Here is a 27,864-nt window from a genome sequence, read left to right as displayed (position 1 = left end):
GAAATAACAATTACAATTTCTTTTGGGAAAGGGGAAGGGAAATCACTTATTAAGAGTAAAGAAATGGAAAAATGGTAAAAAAGGTGGAATGAAGATAAGAAAGGAAGAAGATTATATGAAGTACAAAAGTCAGTATTAATTAGAAATATTAATGAGAGAAACAGAAGGGAAGAAATAATAATATTAGATTAAGAGTAGGTCATACCTATTTAAATGACATTTTATATTTAATAGGAAGGAAAAATAATGATAAATGTGAAAGATGTGGAGAGAAAGAAAATGTAGAACACATATTGATGAACTGCAAGACACATGAACCTGGAAGGGAGAAATTGAGAAGAATGGTTGGAAGGACAGGTCAAGAATGGAATCTTAAAGGAATATTGGGAAATGAAGGAAACATAATGGATATTTACAAATTAAGGAAAGCATTATTTATTTATCTTCAGAATACAACATTAAAAAAATAGAATTTGATAGATGTAAAGTAATGTTGCTACACACTTGTGTACAGTAGGTGGCGGTATGCACATTAAAGTTGCTTGCGATCCGCTATAATAGAAAAGAAGAAGAAGAAACTGCTCATTACGGACGTGAGTGGCCACGTTTTTTTTTTTTTACCAGTCTACATTCAGTCTACAGTCAGTCTACAGTCAGTCAGTGAGTGAATCAATCAAGCCGTCAGACAGTAAACAGAGCAGGAGAAGCAGCAGAATCCTGTAACTTGTTTGCCTGAATATGGAAGAAAGCAACAAAGAACTGCATTTTTGACTTTTGGTATTTCTGGAACTGCGTAAGCCAGAAACCTGCGACACATCAAGTGGCTATTTGAGTTGGAATTCACTTCTTGCTTTTGTTATAGTTCAGTCAAGCCGAAGGGCAATAAACAACCAGAACGAAGTTAATTATTAACAACATTTATTGTTACACACATAAAAGGGATTCCCCGTTAACTTTATCCGCCGATAATGTTCGACCCAAACTTAACCACTTCAGGCGGACAAACCCGCATAAACCACAACAATGTTCACTGCAAACCTAAGATGCACTGGCAAACATGATCACATGCAATTCAAACCAAGATCACACAAACAGGATCGGGTCTCAACTATTTAAGATTAACAGCGACACAGGATATAGATATTCAGGGAAGTGACCCAAAAACAAACGGAGGACAAAACAAACAAAATAAATGAAAAGTTGTTAGCCTGACCTCACAAGAAACAAACAATCCTAACTGGGCGGACTAACAGAAAACCAAACTCTAAAAGGACAGCAGGAAGCAGTGCCAACACTGTAAAAACAAACACACAAAAATTACTAAATACTTATTAAATAATTTTAAGTTAATTTAAAACACATTAAAAAACACTGCATACCTGCATCGTATTAACCAGCACTCTGAGATCAACCTTGGTGTAGCAGATCTGGTGCAAACCTACCAGATAAAAACAATATAAAAAACATACAATTCATTCTGATTAAGAGACTAATGTTTAAACCTACCAGCGGCGTCGAACAACCACACGCCCAGGTAACGCTACGCTGCCACCGGAACGTCATTAATAATGCAGCCCTGTATAAAAACGCCAAATCAGCACAACTTACTTAAGAGAATCACTTAAAAACAGTTTTCCTCCGACCTACCACAGCCAGCAAACAGCGTGGGCCCAACACACACCTGGTCTCACACACAGGAAATGAACACTTGGCCTCCACCTTTCAGCTTCCCTTTAATGAAGGCTCAGGCTGTGCAGGGAGCGCCACCTAATGGTGCCACCTGTTACACTTTGATCACCTTGAAGTCTTAAGTTTTTTGATTTTTGGATTTTGAGTTTTTGGACAAATAGTCACTACACTTAATCAGGGTGTCAAACTCCAGTCCTCAAAAGGCAACTTTTAGATGTGCCTCTGCTGCACCACCTGAATAGAATAATTAGGTCATTAAGGTTCTGGAGAACTGATCTACACAAGGAGGAGGTCATTAAGACATTTCAGTCCAGTGTTTTGTACCTGTGGCACATCTAAAAACTGCAGGACAGCAGCCCTCCAGGACTGGAGTTTGACACCTTTGACTTAAATACACAATTTTTTCACTAGGGTGATTGTCAGTATAAGGGGCGGAGCTACAAACACAGCAGAGCAACGAGCAGCAGAGGAGAGTCAGGGGGAGGAAGGGATGGACGGTGGAAGGGCCATCTCCTCACTTTCCTTCCCCTTTTGCTGCTCAGTTCTCATTCTTATGGAGCCGCTTTAAGAATTTGCGTTACCTCCGCAAAAGTTTTACGCAAAAACCTCGCAAAACTTTTGCATCCCCTCGCAATAATGTAGTGGTCAGTTCATGTGGCATGAACTGAATGCTGTAAGCCTTTCTGACGGTGGCCATCCTACTTTCTGCTATGAGGTTTTCATAAGGGTTTTCCATGTATGTTTATATCTCGAAGTCTTATATCTTCTTCTTTAGGATAGAAATGCATCACAAACCATATGTGCAAAACGCAAAAGCAAAGTTAGTTTTGATTGTGTCTTTTCGTGTTGGTAGTCTGAAGGGTCGTTTTCATGTGCAGTTCCATCTCAACCTCACACAAACAGACATAAACATGTGTGGCAGGTGGACTTCTGCGTTGTGTGTGTTATGTGGTGATCGGACAAACCATAAAACACCAAGTCTGGGTTTGGAGGCTCTCCATTCATTTAATCTGTCAATTGGGAGATATTAGCATTAGCACATAGCAAAATAATAATGTTAACATGCATCATAAAGGCATAATAGCAACTCAAATAAAAATATCCAAACACCTATCATTAATACAGAAGGAAAAATAAACATTTAAACATAAATGAAAGGATTACAATGGATTATAAAACTTGCCTCTTCCCACTGGAACAAGTAACAAAAGGGAAGAGGAAATTAATAACTTAATATTCATTAATAGTCCTGGAGGATCCTGAACAAAAGAAGAAGAAAGTAGGGAGGAGCTGGAGGACCAAACCCCTCATAGCAGAGGAACACAAGGACAGACAAGTATAAGAGGACAAACTAGAAAATTTCGGAAGAAATTTAGCCGGGGCCTGCCAAGGCGTGCCCGTCGGTTTGGGCCCGGCGTTGTCATGCTACAAATTAGCATCGATGCTAAAGAACGCTGCAACGTAATCAATAGCATGTGGAGAATCACAAGAACGTTAAGTAAGGTGGACGTGCACCATTCAGTATGATTGAAAATTTTGTCAAAGTTTTATTTTGGAAGTTTTGTTAAACTTCATTTCAAAGGGCCAAACTAATCCCATGTGTAATAGGGATGGGGTTAAAATAGTTATATAATGCTGAAAACACAAGTAGTTGATGTAAAAATATTCAAGGCTTTTATTTTGAAATGTTTGTTAAGCTTCATTTCAAAGCGCCAAATTAATCCTATGTTTATCAGTGCTTTGGATAATAAATTCACATAATGCCCAAAAGAGCAAATACCTGATGTAAAATCGTCAAGGCTTTTAATTTGAAATTTTCAGTATGCCTCATTTCAAAGGGCCAAACTAATACCATGTGTAACAGTGCTTTGGATGAAAAAGTCAAATAAAGCCAAAAAGAGCAATTACATGATGTAAAAATATTCAAGGCTTTTATTTTGAAATTTTTGTTAAGCTTCATTTCAAAGGGCCAAACTAATACCATGTGTAACAGTCATTGGATGAGAAAGTCAAATAAAGCCAAAAAGAGCAATTACGTCATGTAAAAATATTCAAGGCTTTTATTTTGAAATTTTCAGTATGCTTCATTTCAAAGGGCCAAACTAATACCATGTGTAACAGTGCTTTGGATGAAAAAGTCAAATAAAGCCAAAAAGAGCAATTACGTCATGTAAAAATATTCAAGGCTTTTATTTTGAAATTTTCAGTATGCTTCATTTTAATGTTCCGAACTAATACCATGTGTAACAGTGCTTTGGATGAAAAAGTCAAATAAAGCCAAAAAGAGCAATTACGTCATGTAAAAATATTCAAGGCTTTTATTTTGAAATTTTTGTTAAACTTCATTTCAAAGGGCCAACCTAATCCCATGAATAACAGTCATTGGATAAAATCAGTTATATAATGCTCAAAACACAAGTAGTTGATGTAAAAATATTAAAGGCTTTTATTTTGAAATTTTTGTTAAACTTCATTTCAAAGGGCCAACCTAATCCCATGAATAACAGTCATTGGGTTAAATCAGTTATATAATGCTGAAAACGCAAGTAGTTGATGTAAAAATATTAAAGGCTTTTATTTTGGAATTTTTGTTAAACTTCATTTCAAAGGGCCAACCTAATCCCATGAATAACAGTCATTGGATAAAATCAGTTATATAGTGCTCAAAACAGCAATAATCTCATGTAAAAATTCTCAAGGCTTTTATTTTGAAATTTTCAGTATGCTTCATTTCAAAGGGCCAAACTAATACCATGTGTAACAGTGCTTTGGATGAAAAAGTCAAATAAAGCCAAAAAGAGCAATTACATGATGTAAAAATATTCAAGGCTTTTATTTTGGAATTTTTGTTAAACTTCATTTCAAAGGGCCAACCTAATCCCATGTGTAATAGTCATTGGGTTAAATCAGTTATATAATGCTGAAAACGCAAGTAGTTGATGTAAAAATATTAAAGGCTTTTATTTTGAAATTTTTGTTAAACTTCATTTCAAAGGGCCAACCTAATCCCATGAATAACAGTCATTGGATAAAATCAGTTATATAATGCTCAAAACACAAGTAGTTGATGTAAAAATATTAAAGGCTTTTATTTTGAAATTTTTGTTAAACTTCATTTCAAAGGGCCAACCTAATCCCATGAATAACAGTCATTGGGTTAAATCAGTTATATAATGCTGAAAACGCAAGTAGTTGATGTAAAAATATTAAAGGCTTTTATTTTGGAATTTTTGTTAAACTTCATTTCAAAGGGCCAACCTAATCCCATGAATAACAGTCATTGGATAAAATCAGTTATATAGTGCTCAAAACAGCAATAATCTCATGTAAAAATTCTCAAGGCTTTTATTTTGAAATTTTCAGTATGCTTCATTTCAAAGGGCCAAACTAATACCATGTGTAACAGTGCTTTGGATGAAAAAGTCAAATAAAGCCAAAAAGAGCAATTACATGATGTAAAAATATTCAAGGCTTTTATTTTGGAATTTTTGTTAAACTTCATTTCAAAGGGCCAACCTAATCCCATGTGTAATAGTCATTGGGTTAAATCAGTTATATAATGCTGAAAACGCAAGTAGTTGATGTAAAAATATTAAAGGCTTTTATTTTGGAATTTTTGTTAAACTTCATTTCAAAGGGCCAAACTAATACCATGTGTAACAGTGTTTTGGATGAAAAAGTCAAATAAAGCCAAAAAGCAATTACATGATGTAAAAATATTCAAGGCTTTTATTTTGGAATTTTTGTTAAACTTCATTTCAAAGGGCCAACCTAATCCCATGAATAACAGTCATTGGATAAAATCAGTTATATAATGCTCAAAACAGCAATAATCTCATGTAAAAATTCTCAAGGCTTTTATTTTGGAATTTTTGTTAAGCTTCATTTCAAAGGGCCAAACTAATACCATGTGTAACAGTGCTTTGGATGAAAAAGTCAAATAAAGCCAAAAAGAGCAATTACGTCATGTAAAAATATTCAAGGCTTTTATTTTGGAATTTTTGTTAAACTTCATTTCAAAGGGCCAACCTAATCCCATGTGTAATAGTCATTGGGTTAAATCAGTTATATAATTGCTTTGCATGGCAGGCCCCAATAAATTAAAGAAACCATTTTGTGAAAATATACAACTAACAATATAGACCTAGTTACACATGCAGTGAAGAAATCGATTTTCAATCAATTTTTTGCATCAAAGGGTTAACACGTTTTCGTTTTAACCGAGGTTAAAGAGAGACACATTTAAAGAGTTAAATGTGTATATATTTGCAATTTCAAACTGGGGCCTGCCATGCAAAGCAATGGCAGGAACCTATTACTATTCTCCCAATTCTTTATTTTTCATCCGTAACCGTTAATGCGGCTCATACCGCTGCGTGCACACCTACAAATGAGGTATCAAAACGTGCAGAAAATTCACGCCATTGGAGCTATTACTTTTGGTGGGATTCGGGGTTAACATGGCGACATAATTCGCAAAAAACTACGAAAAAACCCCATTATAAGTCAATGGGAAAAATCCTACAAATACCCTATTTTTGAGGATTTTCTGTGTCGTCACGAATTCACGTACAAATGCCATTCAAATTTCTGCTATACGTCTGTGATGTCTTCGAAAATGAAGACGGCTCGTCGATACCAATTACGGTTTGTCCACAATTTGTCTCTAAGCGACCCAAAGTTTCTCATTTTTCTTAAAATTAGAGTGTCTCTCACTGATTGCCCCTCTGCTAGAGTGAGAAATGAAGAGAATTTTTCACCCCAGATCATTTTTGAAATCGCCATCACGCCCACAAATATCGCACGATTGGTATCAAAATCGGTCCTGACATTGATATGCATGTCTGCTCCGGTAAAATGTTTTCGAAATTTATCTAGACCGTACGGTTTTCTGTCACGGTGCTTCAGAGCAAAGTCATGCGACAGGATTTTCTGAGGCTGTCTGAGGCTCTCTCCCATGTATTTGACTAGAATTTCAGATCTGTGCAAAACATTTCTTTCTCTCATCGCTGTTAATGCTGTGAGTGAGGTAGAGATATGAATCTCGGGACTATTGCAGAAGACACATAGCCCTCTCATACGCTTCAAACGCTTTTCGAATATGTATTACGGTTCCCGAACGGAAAGGACTTGTTCACAATGCTGTTTTTCAGTTAAACTGGCTGGCTGAAACAGAGTATTCTCTGCCCCAGCCTCTCTCACTAACAGTTCACACTTTGCTGAGAAAATTATTTACCATAGCAACGGAACTCAAGAGGCTATTGGCTGCTGATTAGGACTACAAATACGCATCACTGTAGTTCTAACTATAGTGGAACACTCAGTTGAAACAGAGGATGACTGAACTGGCCTTTAGAACTACTTGCTGCTATGGGCTGTATATAACTGATTTAACTCAGTAACTGTTACACATGGGATTAGTTCGGAACTTTAAAATGAAGCATAATAATAATTTCAAAATAAAAGCCTTGAATATTTTAAAATCAGGTAATTGCTCTGTTGAGCATTATATAACTGATTTAACCCAATGACTGTTATACATGGGATTAGTTTGGACCTTTGAAATGAAGCTCAACAAAAAATTTCAAAATAAAAGCCTTGACAATTTTTACATGAGATTATTGCTCTTTTGAGCATTATATAACTGATTTTATCCAATGACTGTTATACATGGTATTAGTTGGGCCCTTTCAAATGAAGCATACTGAAAATTTCAAATTAAAAGCCTTGAAAATTTTTAGATCAGGTATTTGCTCTTTTGGGCATTATATAACTGATTTTATCCAATGACTGTTATACATGGTATTAGTTGGGCCCTTTCAAATGAAGCATACTGAAAATTTCAAATTAAAAGCCTTGAAAATTTTTAGATCAGGTATTTGCTCTTTTGGGCATTATGTGAATTTTTTATCCAAAGCACTGATACACATAGGATTAGATTGGTGCTTTGAAATGAAGCTTAACAAAAATTTCAAAATAAAAGCCTTGAGATTTTTTACATGAGATTATTGCTCTTTTGACCATTATATAACTGATTTTATTCAATGACTGTTATACATGGGATTAGGTTGGCCCTTTGAAATGAAGCTTAATAAAAATTTCAAAATAAAAGCATTTAATATTTTTACATCAACTACTTGTGTTTTGAGCATTATATAACTAATTTAACCCAATGACTATTAAACATGGGATTAGTTTGGCCCTTTGAAATGAAGTTTAACAAAACTTCCAAAAAAAGCATTGAAAATTTTTTAAATAATACTGAATGGTGCACGTCCACCTTACTTAACGTTCTTGTGCACATGCTATTGATTACATTGAAGCGTTCTTTAGCATTGATGCTAATTTGTAGCATGACAACGCCGGGCCCAAACCGACGGGCACGCTTTGGCAGGCCCCGGTTAAATTTCTTCAGAAATTTTCTAGTTGACATTTGTGACTGTATACAAAACAGACTAGGATGTAATTTATTGCGAGGGAATGCAATACTTTTGTGAGATAACGCAAAGGAAATTGTTTCCCATGTCCCCTACAGGGCTCCGTACATTATCTTCTCCTTTGCTCCCTGCAGAACTTTGTTTTGATTAGCATGGCAGACTTGTGTGGATATGTATGGGATCATATCATTATAAGAAAACAAAGAGGGAAAGACAACAGTCAAGTTAGTCCATCCGCTCAGTAAACAGACAGTGGTGAGGAGGACAGTGCGTCGCAAAAACCCATTTAACTGAACGAAGCTGAAGTTGGTTTCCAATTCTAGCTTCCGATTCGGGAAATGGCTAAAGGGCGATTCCACCTAATTTTTCAATACCTTCCGCATCTTTAATCAACTCTAGTTTAAAATCTACAACACCTAGACTCTTCAAACCTGGACTTTTATCTGATTTGTGAAACTTCAATAAAGGTTGATTTTACTTCTTTTTTGCAACAGGACCATAGTAGAACTGCTCCAGCTCCAAAACTACAACACCTAGACTCTTCAAACATGCACTGGATTATTCAGAATATTTAGAACCATGTTTAGGATTTGTGAAACCTTTTTCTGATTTGTGAAACTGCAAGAAATGGCCATTTTCACCCTTTTTTCGGTCTCGGTCACATGAGATCTGCTCTAATTCCAAAACTACAACACCTAGACACTTCAAACCTAGACTAAATTATTCTCAACTAGTAGCAGAATATTTTAATCCATGTTTGGGATTTGTGAAACCTTTATCTGATTTGTGAAACTTCACTTCACTTAACAGACCGCTGCAGAAGATCTTTCCTTCCAACAGCCGTCACCATCTACAATAACTCTTTGAAGAATTAATGAGTTACACCAACATTTAGTTTCCCTTTGGGATTAATAAAGTGGTTTTGAATTAGAATTGAAGTTGAAAAAACTACATGGAACAAGTGTGAATAGTAATCTAAACTTTAGTAAAGTTTCACAAATCCCATAAAGGTTTCACAAATCCCAAATGTGGATTAAAATATTCTGCTATGAGAGCAGAATAATCCAGTGCATGTTTGAAGTGTCTAGGTGTTGTAGTTTTTAAACTAGAGTCGATTTAAGATGCGGAAGGAAGTGAATAATTAGGTGGAATCGCCCTTTAGCCATTTCCTGAATCGGAAGCTGGAATTGGAAACCAACTTCAGCTTCGTTAGAGATGAAGTATCTGGCTGAAGATTAAAGATATATAGTAATAAATTATTATTATGGGTCTGTTCTGTAGATTTGGTTACAGTACTGTGTGCATTTGTTTTTATTAATTAAAATGTTAATCAAAATATGCAAAGTATGAATGTGTGCTTTCATAACAGAACAATTAAGGAAGTATAAGCCTAGGCTTCTTGTATAGGAAACATTGACTGCAAAATGATTTATCATGCAAAACATTCATATTTGCCAAGTTATGGTAAAATATGAGACTGCAGATGATAATAAGAGCCATTTGGGAGCCGAATGAGCTGTCTCTTCTGAAAAGAGCCCAGAGTCCCTCTACTCTGCGCCAAATCCATGAATGTGTGCAGAGGTCATTTGGGGCGGACACAGGAGTAAAATAAACTTAAACAGTAATGAGTCACACTTGCCATGTCATCTTGAACTTTGAGGAGATTTTGTGTTTCTTGTCTTTAAACACCAGAAACACAAAAAAAGTTTTGATCATATTTAGCTCTAAATTACATCTATTCTGAGCTCAGGAGAAACACTGAAGAAAATAAGCATTTTATATTAAAAAGTATGAATTTATTATTAACACAAAATGTATTCAGATTTCTAATTTATTGCAACACATCACTACTTTTTTCTGTAACACAAACTATAGTAACTATTGTAGTCACTGACTGTTGGTTGAAAGGTCAGTAAGAAAATCCCCTTAGCTTCTCTATTTTTTCCACCATAAATTATCAAAGTAAAAAAGAGAAAAAACTATTACAGATCACTTTATTGGGGAGGTCAATGAACTGTCTACAAATATTACAAAGAGCCTGATCCTAGAGCACCCTCCATGAGCAAAGCTTCAGGGGCACCGCTGTGTGAGATACTGTAAAAAAGTTTTATGTACCTTAAAGATCATTACCATTTTAGGATCATTCTTTTTAAATATCTCAGTCTCCTTTAGCAAACTGGAATTTGCAGTTCGATCTGAACTGGCGTTTCTATTTTAGGATATGCTGAAAAACTCAGTTTTACTTTTACCAAAAGGCTAAATGAAAAACCCAAAAATAATAATACCTTCCCTCAATCCCCCCAAAAGTAAAAGTGTATGTTGATCAAAAGGTGTGTGTGTGTTTTAAACATTTTAAACTCCTTCTGATTGAAATAGTAAATGGGCTTCATTTTTATTTTTTAAAAACAACAGCAAAACAAAAAGAATAAACATAAGGACAGACAGATAAGCTCATCATAACAGACAGGTGTGTAAGGTTGAGCCTACAAGGCTGCAAATGTATGAACAGATGTAAATGGAATACATCAGATCAAGAATCCTGAGTCCATCAGATTCTATCCTTCAAGTTCCTTGTTGGTCAGGAAAGCAAGACTACAGGTTATTACAGGACATCTAGTTTACTGGTATTCTTCCCCTTTCTTGAAGACATATGACAGAGAAAATGGAATTTGCTCTGTGCTATAAATTTTCCAGATCATTTTTTCCATTTGCTGATTAGTGGAGGTTCTGAAATCTTTCTCAGATTTCACCTTCCAAAGCATAAGATTTTGGAAGATGTTGTATGGCATTGTGCCACACTGTGCAACTTCTGCATTCTGATTTAAAAGAAAACGAGTCATGCTTGGACATTTTGTACTTTTGAAAAATCAAATTGGCACATCAGCATTTTCTTCCCAGCTTGATTAAAGAAAGAAATACCAATGAGTTGATGAGGGAAAAACCCCACTGCATTTTAAAAGTATTTAATACAACATTCTCAGAAAAGAAGAGTTGGGCTTATTTCTGTCTCTGTATCGTAGACACAGGGTGTTATTACATTTGTAATAATATCCTGTACCTATAATGCCCAATGCTGCCCCACAATACCCCACAATACCCCACAATAATCCACAATACCCCAGCCCTTCAACACACAGAGTCAAAATCAAAGTTTTTCCACTTCCCCTCTTTGTGCTCATCTATGCAGTTTCATGAGTCTTATGTTGCAATCCTGAGAGGAGTCATTTTCCCAACATCAAGAACTACTTAAGCAAGAGGAAGGCAGACATTAAACTGTAGTGAGAATGGAGACAGCAGTGGACAAGACAATGGACCAGGTCACACATTATAATCCACTGTTCGACATGTCGCTGAGCAGGAGCGAGCGCTACAGCTTCCAGCATGATGGTGAGCACCAGTGAGAACCTCTCACAACAGATTAATGGAGAACTTCTAGATATTGGGAAATTACACACAAAAAACTACTGGTGTTAGCTAACCGTGGATATTTCCATACAGTGGACACAACTAAAGGCTGTCATTTTACTCTGACCAGATTTACTTTGCCAAAATGTTTGCTTTTGACTGTAGTTATGACAGAAAATTTGCAGATTTCCAAAAAACCAAATATGAGTATAACTAGATTTAGTTTCACATACTGTACAATATAACTTGTGCAGCTTGTTAAAATTTTCACCTGAAATCCAATAGAAAACAAATGCCAACATTTATATGAACAGTTGAAAGCAGGAAAGAAACACAAAGAACTATTTTTTTTTTTTACTATTTTCAATTAATTGATTTTGTGGGGTTACACTTCAAAAAGTACAATAAAAATCAGCATCACCACCTCACTACACAAATTTTAAATTTCAGCAAAAATGTTCATTAATTGCTCTTTATGTGGAGAACTTTGTCATTCTGAATGCACAACAAGGACTACTTACCTAAATCACATAGTTTAATGAAAAGATTCAAATCTTTAAAACGGAACAGTGTAAAAAGAGCAGTGAACACATAAACTGGTATATGGCTTAATTTAGCAAAAAAGAATAAGAATGTTGCAGCTTGACTGAGTCCTTCTTCAGTTAATACCTGCTTGGTTACAGCATTGGCTCAAGGCATGTAAGACCTTCTACCAGTTAATATGTTCAGTTTATTTATATTGCTAGAGGCTGAAACATTTCCTCTGCATTTGTAAATGTGTAAGACTATAATAACTAATGTAGCTCAACATTTCAGTTACATAAACTTGTCTAATAATTAAGTGGCACGCCCAAATATATCTTACTTTAAAACAAGGAGAATTTCTTTCTATTTGATGATCTGCACTATAAATGTCTTCCTACAGCGAACAAAGCAATAACTCTCTCCTGCTTCACAGAGATCAACATCTGTCAATGTGCATTTTTTCTTTGTGTTTCAGATCTGAAACCAGCCCCCTCCAGAAGACACTGGGGTTTTACTGTGATAATTATCTGGGTCATCTTACAGACAGCGCTTGATGCCTTTCTCATTTATAAAGGTACAAATATTTAGACAAAAAAATCTGGACTAAAATCACAGTTCGGATTTAAGATAGTTTTAATTCAGATACAACAATTAAAGAAAATTGTAAATATGATGTACCTTATGTTAGTCCTGAAAACTTTAAATCTTTTAATGAAAGAAGTGCTATTTTATTTCTTTTTTATTTCTGGCGGTAGTTGTGTTGGGAGCGAGCCCTGAGCCACAGAGCCCAACATCTCATCATAGCGCCCTCAGCAACAACGACCTTGACCTCAACCTTCTTATCCAGAACAACAGCCAAGAAGCCAACAGTCTGAGGAGCCACTTACGGGTTTTGCAAAATCAGGTTCACATACATTTGTATATTTCACAGAAGATTAACGCAGCTGGTTCTGAGTTTTGTTTTCAGAGGTGCAGACTTGAGTCAAAAAAACAATAATTTCAAAAACTCAAAATATAAATGTGTCTTCCAGTAAGTTAGAACTTATAATGACCAATGTAAGTATTTTAATTAGGCTATATGTAACATGTTATTGATTATTAACATGTAAACCATTTGTATATCTTTTGGTTACCATGATAACAGGTCAAGAGTCTGTGTGGTGAGGAAGGTCAGCTACAAAGATTAAGGGCTGACCTGAACTTGCTCAATACCAGCAACCACAACCTGGAAAACAAACTAACAAACATTCAAATCAAAACAGGTACATATATATGCATGGTTGAGTACATTTGTTAAAAATTTACATCATAGTTACATACAGTAACATTTGTGTTGAGAAACCAATCTGAGGTCAAATATATCTCTTGAATAACTTTATTTTGTGCTTTTAGGCCCACCAGGTACAAACGGAGTACCCGGACTACAAGGTCCAAAAGGAGAGAGAGGCCCAAAAGGTGAGTCCATCTTAACTGGACATTACTAACATGAATGGGAAGAGTCACATTCAGATTTTTGAGTGCATCTCTCAGAACAAGTGTCTTGTTTGGCCACACTCTTACTGCTCACATTTGGTTTTTGGCATGTTGTTAACAAAAAAAAAAACTATTTCAAGGGGTTTTACACTGCAGCAGTGGTTGATATGTGGTTTAATTTGGTCTTTGGACAATTAGAGATATAGTTTGAATACAGTAATTACAGTTAGTCTCACATAACATGACCTGTGAGAATTATGATTAGTTAAAATATGTGATCACTCCAGCCTTAGAACCCTGCTTTTGCTGCTGGTATGCCAAGGATGCAACCACTCAGGAGAGAGTTTGTCTTGTTACATGACTAATAAGAACCGATTTTAAAAGTTTATTGGCGTTTGTTATAGTTGCTTTGCTCTTGATTTGATTTCACAAAAAATATGGACATGGAGATTTACTCTCTTGGACAGAATCCAGATCAATTTGTTTCACAGGTGGCCTTGTGCTAAAATATATTTTTTCCATTTATTAATAAATGAATCCATGTTTTCATCCTAAGTGCTTAAATAGCCACAAGTGAACTTGTTTCTTGATGATGTTTCATCTAAAAGGCTCCTTTAGTTCTGGATATGAACTGGAACTAAAAAAATTACAATATTGTGTGAAACTGCAATATTGCTTACCATTCACCTCAGAAAGTGAAATGGATATTTTATTGAAATTCATTACTTGTGGAGTGAAATATCTGAAACTTTTGTGTTTTGCATTGTTTATGAATATAGCGTACAAGTAAAGAAAACCAAAAGCTAATGTCAGAAAATTATAATATCCGCTATCAAAGACAGACGTTTTTAACACAAATGTCCAGTATGAACATTTCTTGATTACTTGGTCGGGTTTCCTCTTGCATGAAATACTACATCAATGTGGCGTGGCATGGAGGCAACCTGTCTGTTGCACTGCACAGATGGGATGGAAGCCCATACAGCTTATGGCTGACTTCAGGTCATATCTGTCAAGTCTTCTGTTTTGGCTGGGAAACTACCGTATTTACCCCTCTTTCCTGCCATGCTCCCATATTAGTGTTTTTCCATAAATTTCCTGTATCACGGTAGCCATTTTGGCCGCTTCTCCTTGGCCTCTCCGTGGGCTGCCACCTTATCGTGGTGGAGGGGTTTGAGTGTCCATATGATCTGAGGAGCTATGCTGTCTGGGGCTTTATGCCGCTGGCAGGGTCACCCAAGGCAGCAGGTCCTAGGTGAAGAACCAGACCAAGCGCAGCCTGAAGACCCCTTATGATGACTAATAACAATGGATCTAGTTCCCTCTAGTTCCCTCACCCAGATGCAGGTCACCAGGGCCCCACTCTGGAGCCAGGCCTGGAGGTGGAGCACAATGACAAGCGCCTGGTGGCCGGGCTTTTACCCATGGAGCCTGGCAGGGCTCAGCCCGAAGAGGAGACATTGGTCCCCCCTCCCATGAGCCCATGAACCTTTGCTTTCATTAACAGCAAAGGTTCTGTTTGACCCGGTTTATGTGGGCCTTCAGAACCACGGTGGATGAGGCGTTCAGGAACCGGGTTCAGCTCAACCCAATGACCTGGTTCAATGAAATGGAGGCCAACAGTAGGCTGCATTCAGCCAAAGGGGTTGAGTGCAGTGTGGGATAGGTGCTGGCCGAGGGAAGGGGCCCTGGCGGTCCGATCCTCGGTTGCAGAAGCTGGTCATTGAACCAGCTTTTGATATCTTTGGCAGCTACCAATTTCTGCTGGAAAATAAAATCAGCATCTCCATCCAGATTGTCAGCAGAAATGAGCATGAAGTGCTTTAGCATGTCCTTTGAGTGTGGACTTCAGAGAACCCAGTGGACCAGACCTGTATTCACCTGTGTTTGGTGGATTTTATGGAATAGATTTCACTTGATAATCCTCTCATAGCTCCAGTTCTCCCTGTTGCTGGTGCATCTTTTCCTACCACACTTCTTCCTTTCACTCAATTTTATAGTAATATCCTTAGATACAGTAATCTGTGAACAACCAGCTTCTTCACCAATGGTCTCTTGTGTCTTCTCCTCCTTGTGAAGGCCATCAATGATTGTCTTCTGGACAGCAGTCTTCCCCTAATTGTGAAGCTGACTGACCCACAGTGAGAGTCTATTTAAACATTAAAGGCTCAGGAAACCATTGCAGTTGTTTTGAGTTAATTAGCTGATGAGGATGCGACTCCATAAATTTCCATTAATCTCATTTTCCAGACTGTTTTCATTTTCTGAGATACAAACTTTTGGCTTCTCATTTATATCTGATAAATATATTAATCAAAATTACAGGAACAAAAAGTTTGGAATATACTCCATGTATGATGATTCTATATAATACACAAGTTTCACTTTCTGAGATGAGAGGAAAGAAATATTACTCTTTTGCATAATATTCTAATTAGAATATTAAGCAAGAAACATCCTTGTTAAAAATAACACAAAGGTCCTTTAATACCCTCTAGATGTGTAATTGACAGACTAAGTTTCTTTTCCATAAAAAAGAAACTTGGTCTGTTTTAAACGTTTGTTTTGTCTGAAAGTTATCCAAATGTCTACGTTCTGAAAACATGTCTAAAGTTTGTGTATCATGAGTAAAACAGTGGAATTGTACTCCTCTTATCTGATCATTTTACCAAATGGAAGTATATACAGGATGCTGATAGGTACAGAGGTGTGCGTTGAGCATGCGTTGAGAATATTTCTTTGTGAACAAAGCATTACAAAGCATGTGGCGCGTGCATTTGCATCTCAACACTCTGTCTCTCTCTGCGTTGATAAAGTCTGAATTCCTGGTTAGCCGGTGCATTATTGCCCGGTGGTTCAGACCGTGGAGGAGCTTTCGCGCTCGCCTCGTGACAGCTGGTTTATTTTTATGTCAGTTTCTTTTTTGTGGCAACATGATGTATATCAAATGCTTTGTCTACTTAAACTCAGGTAGAGTTGCTGCGCAGCCGCACGAAGCTCAGAGCAGCTTGTTCCATGAAGGTTGGGCAACCAAAGCAATCTCTGTGGTGCTTATTAAAAACTCAATAGACACAAAATGAAAGAGCTACTAAAGCCACAAAAATTAAATCTCCCTTTTGTCCCTCTACATCCAGCAGCAGAGATGCGCTGTGCTGCAGGTCTAGCTCATCATGTAGGGCCAGTCCAATGCTGAATGAGGCCTTGAGCAGAATTTGATTTAGGGGCCCCTCTTGCTGCAAACATCAGCACCACTAATGTGCTAATCCACTAATCCATTCCCTAACCCATTTCACCTTGGATTTAGTGAAATCTGGAAGTTTAATTGACTGAGCAGTCAAATGTAATTGTTGTTTACTAAGATGCATTAAGGAACAGCTAAAACTCAAAGATTAAACTGAGAACATCATCTGGTGCTATGTTACCATAGCAACAATCTTGTTGCTATGGTAACATACCTTTGTTGTGAAATTATAAAAAGAGCAAAGAGAGAGAAATCCCTAGACTCCCTGTAATGATGCTAACTAGCTTGTCATTGAACACAGTGTTGCTCACCTTTTTTCACTGGTACAGGGGTTAAAGGTTATGCTGGTATCGGGCTCAGAGCTGCTACTGACTGACTCACCTGTTAAGAAGGTATAGGTGCAAGTTAAATATATGAATATGGTGGTAGATTTGTTCCTTCATTCATTAAATGAAATGGAGGCCAACAGTAGTCTGTAGCTAAGCTAACTGTGCTAAATGGTTGATAATCTCTCACAGTCTATGTACTCACCTTTGTTGGAGAAAAACTGTGTTACAAATTTTGGAAACCTGACTTTACAGTTTTCCTTAGCAGTATAGTAACTGCCACAGTTGTTCTTGTTTTCTTCTCTACTCCTCCCTCCTCAAGCGCTTGGAGGTTTACATTTGGACTGTAAATTTCCGAACCAAATACTCCTGTAAATAAATGCCTTGTGACCAACTGGTACAAAAAAGTGGTAATTCATGCTATTACACCAGGCACACTATCCTCTATTAAAATTTTAAGTGACAGACTGGCGACCTCTCCAGGGTGACCCCGCCGCTCATCCGGAAGGCACCAGCACCTCCCGGTGATGAGATAGCCACGAACAGAGATAGTATCTCATTATAATGAGATGGTATCTCAAAATACTATCTCATTACTATCTCATTGCTAATGAGATAGCAATGAGATAGTATCTCAAAAATAATGAGATAGTTTCTCATTATTTTGAGATTATTTATTTATTTATTTTAACAGAGTGGCGGAAACGGGCTTCCATAGTAATAGAGAGCAACTTGCCACTGGAAAGTGTCGTAAGATGCTTTCATTTCATGTGATGCGTTGTACACAACAGAAAAGGGTTGTATGTAGTGCTTCTTTTTGACAGGTGACAGTGGGGTTCCTGGCCATTCTGGTCAAAAGGGTGAAACAGGACTTAAAGGGGGAAAAGGAGAACAGGGAGCTGCTGGTGAAGTTGGTGAGTTTTAGTTTTCAGTTACTCTAATGATGTATGTATGGAAAGTGGTCAAAGAAATTTGCAAATTGAAATTGGCATAATCTTTGTTATGGCTGACATATAGAACCATCTTCTCTGTTGGTACTTTTCTATGTCCCAGTCCCAGTCAGCTGGGATCTATGTCTAGAGATCAGTGGGTAAAAAGCGGAATTCACACTCCATCACAGGACAGTGTGAGGAAACAGTCCTGTTTACCCTTACTGTCATAAGGGAAAACGGAACTAAAACTGGAGTTCAGTGAACTAAAATTAAAAGCAAATTAAACTTATCTCTTGCTTTACATGCTTAATAAGGATAGATATATGAACTCCTTTAACTCCTGAACAGAAAATGTGTCAGCGGATTGTGAAATATTGAAGTGTCTCTTCCCCCTTTAATCTGTGATGATCATCAGTAATATTGCTGACATGCTGCTATTTAAAGGGAAGACAAAACATATTTTCACAGATGGCATATTGGTCAAACAAAAAAATCTTGAAAAATATCAAACAGCTGGTCTTGGTGTGTGTATTTTTTTATGCTTGCGCATGTGTGTGTGTGCCACTGTAGGTCCCACAGGTTCAGCAGGGAATCCAGGAGCACCAGGCAATAAGGGGGAGCCAGGGGACTCAGGAGCCCCAGGTAAGGTTGTAGGTTAGGGGTTAGGGTATTCTTATGAATGGTAGTTCATAAGAATGAATACATACTGACCTTGCCTGTCAGCATGTAAAGCTTTTTTTTTGTTTCTTTCATAAATTATTGTCCCTCTGGTTTAGCAGTAGACAATTTCCTTACAGTTTTTGTCTTGTGTTATCTATTTTTATGACTACAGGCCCTCGTGGAGAAAAAGGTGACTCTGGAATGTCTGGACAGAAAGGTGTCCAAAATTGTGTTAATGCATTGATGCCCAAAGAGGGTCCTGGAGGGCCGACATCCTGTTTTAGTTCTCTCCCTGGTGGTAATAACAACCTTCTCAGCAGGTCAGTGTTCTTCTTAGGCCTTCTAATGAGCCATCATTGGATCCAGGTGCGTTAAACCAGGGAGAGACTAAAACACGAGGGATGCCGGCCCTCGAGGACCCACTTTGAGCACCACTGTGTTAATGTCTTCCTGTTACCACCTCCTAACAGCCATCTTCCTAACAGGTAGCCCTTTAACAAGGGGTTCATAATCAGAGCAGAAATCATCAATATTATGATCTGATTTCTCCAGAGGAGACATTAGCATAAAGCAAATCCAAAATCTTGCTTCAAGAGTGGAGCAACTGACAAACTGGTGAAATGTTGGCAGTGTTGAAGAGAGTGAGGCATGATTAAAATCACCAGATATTGTCACAAATGCATTGGGGTGTTGTGTCTGTATCCTAGCAACAACAGAATGTTTGTAAAGGCGTATGTATTTATGCAATACATTTTGTTCTTCATTTCTGCAGGGGAGTCTGGATTGCCTGGTTCACCTGGATTAAAAGGACAAAAAGGAGACCCTGGAAGTGTTGGCCCTCGGGGACCCCCAGGTCATCTGCTTATTCACATTCCACAATATATAGTTGCAGAGCATTTAAGTCATAGTTTGTTTATATGACAGGATTTAGAAGTGACAGAAAACAAGTGCATATAATACAATCTGTTTACAGATATACAGACTCTACAGTAATGTATAAAATGATTCAATCACCTTATTCCTTACCATATTTTTGGTCAGTTAGGACTACTGCATTTATATATATTTGCTAACTGCGACAATAATGGGAGAAAGAAAAAATGTCATGTTGTGGAAGTCAGCAGAAAAAGACGTAAATATAATTCTCCAGATCGACTGCTACCAAACTGTCCATCTGAGGGGGACAAACCAGCTGGAAAGGGAGGACCTGGAAGAGTGGGTAAAGAAACTGGGGGACGACCACGGCAAGGTGGCTGAGCCAACTCAACTGGGTCCCCTGGTAACACATGAGCTGGCTTCAAACGGTCCACTGAAATATTCTCCTGATTATCCCCCAACTCCACCAAAAAATCCTTAGGTCCCCTCTCCAAAACATGGAATGGACCATCGTATGGAGGCTGAAGTGGTGAGTGGTGTGAGTCACGGCAAATAAATACATACTCGGCAGACATTAGGTCCTTTGGCACAAACACCTGTGGAAGGCAGTGATGTGCTGCCAACGGGGCAAAAGATCTAGATTCCCCAATTAGAACTGTTTTACTCCCCTGGGAATCAACCGAACCCGCTGGACCTGGAAGAAATTCCCCTGGTACCCTCAAAGGCTGGCCCTGGACCAACTCAGCTAAACACAACCGCAGGTACTCTTTTGGAGCTGAACTCAGGCCCAAAAGAACCCAAGGCAGGCGATCTATCCAGCTGTTATCCACCAACGAGCCCCGCAATGCAGCCTTCATTGTGCAGTGGAACTTCTCACAAAGACCATTGGCCTGCGGATGGTAGGCAGCAGTACGGTGGTGTTTAACCAAAAGGCTCTCTGCCACTGCAGTCCACAACTCTGAAGGGAACTGGGGACCTCTGTCAGAGGTCAAGTCCAATGGCACACCAAACCGGGACACCCAGGAGGAGATAAATGCCCCAGCCAGGGCATTGTGAGCAATGGGTCTGACCCATTGTGAGCAATGGCCCCAACTGCATAATCAGAGGCATCAGTTGTCAGAGCCACGGGAGGCACTGGAGATGGATAGGCCAAAAGCCTTTTTGGCATCATCGAATGCATGCACCCTCTCGGGGGTCCACTCTATCTGCTGGTCCAATTTTTTGTCTCTAAGTGCTTCATACAATGGGTGCACGAGGTTAGCTGACCGTGGGATGAAACGGTTATAAAAGTTTACCATCCCCAAAAACTCCTGCAGGGGCTTCACTGAGGAAGGGCGGGGAATAGCAGAAACTGTTTCAACCTTTGCAGCTAGGGGAATCGCCCCTTGAGAAAGACATTTTGTGTCCCAGGAACTCAACAACAGGCAGACCAAACTGGCATTTAGCTGGGTTCACAATCAGGCCATGTTCACTGAGTCTAATAAACAGCTGACCAAGGTGCATCATGTGTTCTTCCGCAGAGGGACTAGCCACCAATATGTCGTCCAAATAGACGAACAAAAACGGAATACCCTGCAGGACCAAATCCATAAGCCGCTGGAAAGTCTGCGCTGCGCCTTTAAGACCGAAGGGCATCAGTAAAAACTCATAAAGACCAAAAGGCGTGATAACTGCGGTTTTGGGTAAATCTAAAGGATGCACTGGCACCTGATGGTAACTTTGCACCAAGTCCACCTTAGAGAAACGGTTGCTCCAGCCAGGCGGGCAGAAAAGTCCTGAATGTGAGGAATTGGGTACCTGTCATTACTGGTTGCGTTGTTAAGGCGCCAAAAATCCCCACAGGATCGCCAAACCTTGTCTGCTTTGGGAACCATGTGCAACGAGATGTCCATGGACTTTTGGAGCGCCGTTCAATGCCAAGACGCTTCATGTTTGCAAACTCCTCTTTCGCTATTGCTAACTTAGCGGTGTCTAGGCGGCGCGCTCGCGCAAAAACCGGTCGACCGACCCTAGGTGTACAATGTTCAACCCCATGCTTTGCCAAGGTAGCAGAAAATGTGGGAACCGTTAAAGATGGGAACTCTGCTAACAGACGCTGATACTCATCACCTGTGGCAAGCATGTTGGCGAGGGGTCGATGGCCGCCAAGTTTACAGGGGTATGTATCAAAAGATACAGCATCTATTAAGCAGCTATTAGCAACATGTACTAATAACCTAAAAGCACACAAAAAATCCACACACAAAATTGGTAAAGACACAGAAGTTATTACAAAGTCCCACTGAAACTGACGTCTGTTGAAACAGACAGTCACCAACCTCGATCCAAAAGTGTGAATTGGGGTGCCGTTAGCCATGTCCAGCGGCGGTCAGTTACTTTAGCACAATACGTGCGTCCCCTTCACAATAAAATATACATTCAAGTGTGAAATATATACATTGCATCAGTTACGCCCCTTATGAGTAAGGACTCTACCTGTAGGGGAATAATAAAAACACGGACACGATGTCACTGCTTTCGTCTCCAGTGTTGTAATGGAGGAGCAGAAGCGTCGCGTTCCCCTACATACGATCAGACAAAACCAATCGAAACTCGAATGATTAAACTCTCATAACTTAAAATCTAAAAGGTTGAACTTTTCAGGAATTATAAACAAACATAGCCGGAAAAGTAACATTAAAGAAAAATACATTGTTTTTAAACTTCATTAAACTTAGGCTACGTTTTACTGTATCTGTCTGTAGCACTGAACTTGAAAGACCAAAATAATCGATCGCAGATCACTAGATCTCGTTTTCCCTTTTGGTTGTCTAAAATAGTTTTATAACCACTACACATCCGCCACAATGTCAGCTTTACGTTCTATCTACACAACAGAGAAAGTAATTTTCATTCTTTGCATTCCATTCTGGTGTGAGAAGACAAAAAGAAGAAAATTCCCTTTCACTACAGATTATGTGGGGCCTGCAGCCACTAACAGTGGATCTGAGATAAATAAACTGTGGCTGGTCCTCTCTAACCCAAAGAACATTTTATCAGCATATAAACTGTTAATCCAAGATTACATTTGAAAACTATAATTTTGCTTTTTATATTGCTTTTGGAATCAGTCATCTTCCTCGGCATCAGTCCACTCATGTGTAACTGGTTGCTCGACTTCCTGACCAGTCGACCTCAACATGTCCGGCTGGACAACCACTTCTCATCCACCATCATCATAATCACCAGAGTGCCACAAGGCTGTGTGATAGAGGAAGTAGAAGCCTTCCTCTACTCCCTCTTCACCTATGACTGCAGACCTGTCCATGGCTCTAACGCCATCATCAAGTTCGCAGACGACACCACGGTGATCGGCCTCATCAGAGATAATGACGAGGCCGCTTACAAGGAGGAGGTAGACCGTCTGGCTGAGTGGTGCGACAAAAACAACCTGCAGCTGAACACCGAGAAGACCAAGGAGCTTATCGTGGACTTCAGGAGGAACGCTGACCCACATCCACCCATTCACATTAAGGGGACAGTGGTGGAGCGTGTGGACACCTTTAAGTTCCTGGGAGTCCACATCTGCGAGGACCTGACTTGGACGACCAGCTGCTCCAAACTCATTAAGAAGGCAAATCAGCGCCTCTTCTTCATGAGGACCCTGAGGAAGAACCACCTGTCCTCAGAGATCCTCACGAACTTCTACCACTGCACCATCGAGAGCATCCTCACCAACTGTATTACAGCTTGGTACGGGAACTGCTCTGTCTCCGACCGGCAGGCGCTGCAGAGGGTGGTGAAAACTGCCCAGTATATTGCCGGGGCACCGCTCCCTGCCATCAAGGACATCTACAGGAAGCGGTGTTTGAAAAGGGCTGGGAAAATCACAAAGGACTCCACTCACCCAGCACACACACTCTTTTCCCTCCTGCCCTCTGGGAGGCGTTACAGAAGCCTACGGACCAGAACCACCAGGCACCGGAACAGCTTCTTTCCCACAGCTGTCACGCTTTTGAACGCCTCCTGACATAAAACATAAACTATAAGGACTGTACTCCCCTATCCTCTCATACAACAATAACACATGGACTATCCTCACACACACACACACATCACGGACTGTTTTCTTCACACACACATACAACCTGTAAATTTTATCTGCCATTATTTATCTATAATCCATTCCCTAACATTCTTGTATATTCTGTATAATCTGTGCATATAGCTCCCATATTTATATTTATACACAATATCTATATCTCTTTGCTATAACCCCTTATAGTCCATACATACATAGTCTTGTACATCTGTAAATGAATATTTATATCTCGTAGAGCACTTCTGGATAGATGCAAACTACATCTCGTTGCTTGTACTTGTGACAGTGCAATGACAATAAAGTTGAATTCTATTCTATTCTATTCTATTCTATTCTATTCTATTCTTTGACTGACCCATGTAAGACCAAATCTTCACAAAGCATGTCCATCTCCAGAACACTGCAGCAGTCTTCTTCCTGATTGGACAGATTGACAGCTGATCATTCCCAGGCTGTTTCTTTGCATATCCTTTGATCAGATAAACATTGAGCATGGTGCTGTCAAGCATCTACAAATTGTCCCCAAGTATAAACTAGACCTTAGGAGATCCAGTTATTTTTATCAAGAATTAGTTCTAAATGTAATTCAATATTCATGCTCATAGCTGACTACCTAAATTTTATGAACCATGCTTAGAGCTCCAATTTGAAGTACTTCTCTCTTTTTTATGTTGTCTTAAATAAAGTTTTAAAAAATATAGGTCAATGACAAGTATGCAGATGGATTCTGCCATTGTCAGACAATGCTTAGCATTTTACAGACATTAAATCAAAGTTGAGATTTTTGGTCATAAGGGAGTTAGCCCACAATGATGTTCCTACTCAACAAAGCACAAATTCTATTAAAACACACTGACAATTTTTTTTATGTGAATGAAATAGACCTATGTTGTTCTTTCGGTTAGTTTCCTGCAGAATGGCAAACAAAAGAGTTCAAAACTGCATCATCTCTGCATGTCTTTTCTTTATCTTCCATTCATGGACCAAATATTGGGTAGCAAAAACCATTTAGTGTCATCTGTTTCAAGCAATGGAGCTGGCAGCATCAGTTGTTATCCTGAAAGCAAAACCAACATAGTCAAACTTAGTGGAGGGATACAATAAGGCATAAATTACCGATTTAGTTCCTCACAAAGCTGGTTCTATGCCTTGATGGCACAGAACAAGTGTTTCTATAAAAGACAAGTAATTCACTAATGAATTAAATGTTGGGAAGTGACAGAGGCTCACAGAACCATGTCATTATCACAAGGACTTTCCCATGTTGTTTAAGGGTATAATCATCTTAATGTTTGTAACCTTCTGACTTGAAAGAAAATTATGAAAAATTATGAATCTTTCTCTCAACTGTCTGGCTTTCAGCAAAGTTTTTTTTTTTTACAATGCTTGAAAAGATGTGTTTTTAAAAAAATCCCAACAGCTTTTGTTTCAATGTATTGTTTGTGCTTTGTATTGTTTTACCAGGTGCAAGAGGACCTGTTGGATTTAATGGGACTCAGGGTATGTACATACTTAGTCAAACCCTAAGATTAATTTTGTTGTGAACTTTTACCAACTATTTAATCAACTGAATTAGCTGTAATATTTTTTCCTCCACTCCCTCAAACCCACAGGTCAACCTGGACTGCAAGGAGAAAAGGGCGAGTCAGGAAAACAGAGTAAGTAACTTATAGCAGAGAGCACAGTTTAAACACAGCAGCTACGAAAAACAAAAAGACGTTTGACATAATTGATCTGTTGATGTAAATATCAACTAAACCAAATTAATGGGGTAAGAAATCATAGTTACTATTTTGGAGAGTAGGAGAAAGTGGTAATTAGTAAAAGTATGGGAAAGTGTGGTTCAGAACAGTCCTGCAATCTGTGTGGTCTCCATTCCAGCTTTTTCCAGCTCCCTTTATTACACTTAAAGTGGATAGAATTATTAAGTGATTAGCCATTAATAAATCATTGCTTGACACAGGTTTTTTTTCTACATACAACTGTTTTATATATAAAACAGTTATATATTCATATATACAGACAGAGTGCAGTTACCCCGCACTCTGTCAGTTGCTTCTAGTTTTTCTTTTTATACATCTTTCCATTCCTCCAACATATGTGAAATATGGCCAATCAGAATTCAGACATTACAATGCTTCTTTATCTGATACTGGCTAGTATGTGTTTTCTTTTACAGTTAGTCATTTCTATTAGTGTTAATTCACATCCAAATGACTTTAAATCTTAAACTTTGTGCCTCCCCAGTCAAAGTGCGTCTAGTGCCTGGAAAAAACAGAGGACGAGTGGAAGTCATGCACAGTGACATCTGGGGCACCATTTGTGATGACAGCTTTGGAACTTTAGATGGGAGAGTGATCTGTAAGATGCTAGGGTTCCAGTCTGTTGTTTCCACCTTCACTGCTACCCCAGGTAAGCAAGCATGCTCAGCCTATTTTTCAGTCGGAGATCTTAATTCTCCATTTTTGGGGGGCCATATGGCAGCAGTGGCTGAGGAGGTAGGGCTTTATCCTATAACTGGGGGGTTGCTGGTTCGTCCGTCTGTCATTGTGCCCTTGTGCAAGACACTTCACCTGCCTTACCTGCTGGTGGTGAGAAGGCCTGGTGGCTGAGATTGAATGGCAGACTCACCATCACTCAGTATAGGACAGCTGTAGCTACACTGTAGCTTGTCACCATTATTGTGTAAATGTGTGTATACTTTGGATGCTTTTTCACTCAGATGTGGAAAAAAAATGTGTAAAATGGAAATACAAATACAAGTAGTTAAGAAGCAGAACAAACATTAGCTGATTTTCATTTCAGAAGTAAAGTAGTACCCTAGTAGAGAAGTAGAAAATGATCAAAAAGCCAATTGACTGATCTGAGAGATGCAGCACTCTTCAGTACATAGAGAGAGGCCTTCATCAAAATCTTTTCTTAATACTTTTTGGGAATCACCATTCTCCTGATATTTTCTGAGATAATATAGTTCAAATCAAAATAAATTGTGCCATAAGTAGAACATAAATAGAAGTGAACGAACAAAATACCGTCCTATGACTAGCCAGGTACTTAAATAAAGATTTCTTTAAAGAAGTGTCTCATTAATGCATGTCTGTTTTTAGGTACCGGTAGGATCTTGTTGGATGAGCTGCAATGCACAGGAGCAGAGTCTGACATCTTTGACTGTCCACACAGTGAAGTTGGTGTTCATAACTGTAGTCATGATGAGGACGTGGGAGTACAATGTACATAGACGCAGAAGAGAGATTAAACTGTGCAAAACTTAACTTTGTAGTCCTTATGTTAGACTGAAATTTATCACATTATTCCATGTTTTTCTTTCCAGTCATATCGCTTGAGTTATACACTATTGGACCATAACTTTAGAGGCACTATTTTCTCGGAGTAGGTCCCATATTATGAATGAAAAAACTTCCCCTGCAATTGGCTTAACTTAACATCTGACCTTCTTGGGTGTATTTGGCATTGATCATTCCACAGATGATACATTACACCAGGGCCAGCCCAAAGCATAAGCAAACTAAGCAGCCGCTTAGGGCGCCGGGGCGCTAGGGGGCCCCCTAAGTGGAACAGATTTTTTTTTTTTTTAGTAATGATTTCTGTGTGATTATATTAACAAAAACACATAAATTCATGATAAAGTTGTGATTTTTTTAACAATAATATATGTTTGATAATATATGTAGAAATCTTTCTTATATGGGCAAAAAGAAAAATAAATAAATTGCTCTTGGGGCCCCCTGGAGGGCGCGGTAGGTACCGCACTGAACGGTAATATGAGCTGCTGTGCAGAGCGCATCCAAACCTCCAAAGCATCGGCAGAAGATAAGTTATCAAAACAATGTCACAAAAAATGATTTATCCTTCAGGGAGAGAGAAAAGAAAGAGGAAGACTGGAGAAAAAGTCAAGATAAAAGTATGTTTTAATGTGTGTTGGTAATGTAATGTTTATCAGGAAGATTTGTGGAAGTGCTAATTGAAAATTAGCTTGATAGCACAAATGTTTGTATTTGTGTGAAGCTAAGTTTGAACTTTAAATGACTTGATTCTCGTGGTTGACCCTGGATGTTCCTGAGATATTTTGCCTTCAAAACATGTTTGATAACGTTTGATATCAATAATTAAAACTTCTCAATGTTTGATATTGTCTAGCAAACTGTTTTTCCATCAGGCTACATGGCTACTGCATTAATAAATCGATGAGCTACTCTAA

At 38.6% G+C, this 27,864-nt stretch overlaps 1 protein-coding gene and 1 long non-coding RNA gene across 4 annotated transcripts; one reads left to right on the top strand and one right to left on the bottom strand.

The window, feature by feature from the left end:
- Nucleotides 1-463: 463 nt before the first annotated feature.
- Nucleotides 464-1,885, bottom strand: LOC116722971 (uncharacterized). The gene is made up of 3 exons (XR_004339883.1): nt 1,507-1,885; nt 1,380-1,438; nt 464-1,294 (listed from the first exon to the last, which is right to left on the bottom strand). It is a non-coding gene; the product is annotated as an uncharacterized LOC116722971 (long non-coding RNA).
- Nucleotides 1,886-11,306: 9,421 nt separating this feature from the next.
- On the top strand, nt 11,307-27,864 carry marco (macrophage receptor with collagenous structure). Of its 3 annotated transcripts, none has more exons than XM_032567416.1 (13): nt 11,307-11,513; nt 12,532-12,630; nt 12,812-12,960; nt 13,201-13,318; nt 13,449-13,511; nt 17,921-18,010; nt 18,599-18,670; nt 18,861-18,878; nt 19,461-19,541; nt 25,110-25,145; nt 25,259-25,303; nt 25,893-26,057; nt 26,753-27,864. In XM_032567416.1, exons 1-13 carry the CDS (start codon nt 11,411-11,413, stop codon nt 26,881-26,883), a joined length of 1,170 nt encoding a protein of 389 aa, XP_032423307.1. In that variant the 5' UTR covers nt 11,307-11,410; the 3' UTR covers nt 26,884-27,864. The 3 variants fall into 3 exon arrangements, with proteins under 3 accessions (XP_032423307.1, XP_032423309.1, XP_032423306.1); XM_032567415.1 differs by having other exon boundaries at nt 11,310-11,513; nt 18,861-18,905; XM_032567418.1 differs by lacking the exon at nt 18,861-18,878.

This window comes from Xiphophorus hellerii, chromosome 7 (genome assembly GCF_003331165.1).
Source record: "Xiphophorus hellerii strain 12219 chromosome 7, Xiphophorus_hellerii-4.1, whole genome shotgun sequence".
NCBI classification, from domain to species: domain Eukaryota; kingdom Metazoa; phylum Chordata; class Actinopteri; order Cyprinodontiformes; family Poeciliidae; genus Xiphophorus; species Xiphophorus hellerii.
This window is presented reverse-complemented; position numbering and strand designations above follow the sequence as displayed.

Coding starts and splice junctions, on each gene's coding strand:
- marco (XM_032567415.1), top strand. CDS start 11,411: ATGGAGACAGCAGTGGACAAGACAATGGACCAGGTCACACATTATAAT. Junction 18,011..18,598: donor GGGAGCTGCTGGTGAAGTTG/GTGAGTTTTAGT, acceptor GTGCCACTGTAG/GTCCCACAGGTTCAGCAGGG. Junction 18,671..18,860: donor AGGGGACTCAGGAGCCCCAG/GTAAGGTTGTAG, acceptor TTATGACTACAG/GCCCTCGTGGAGAAAAAGGT.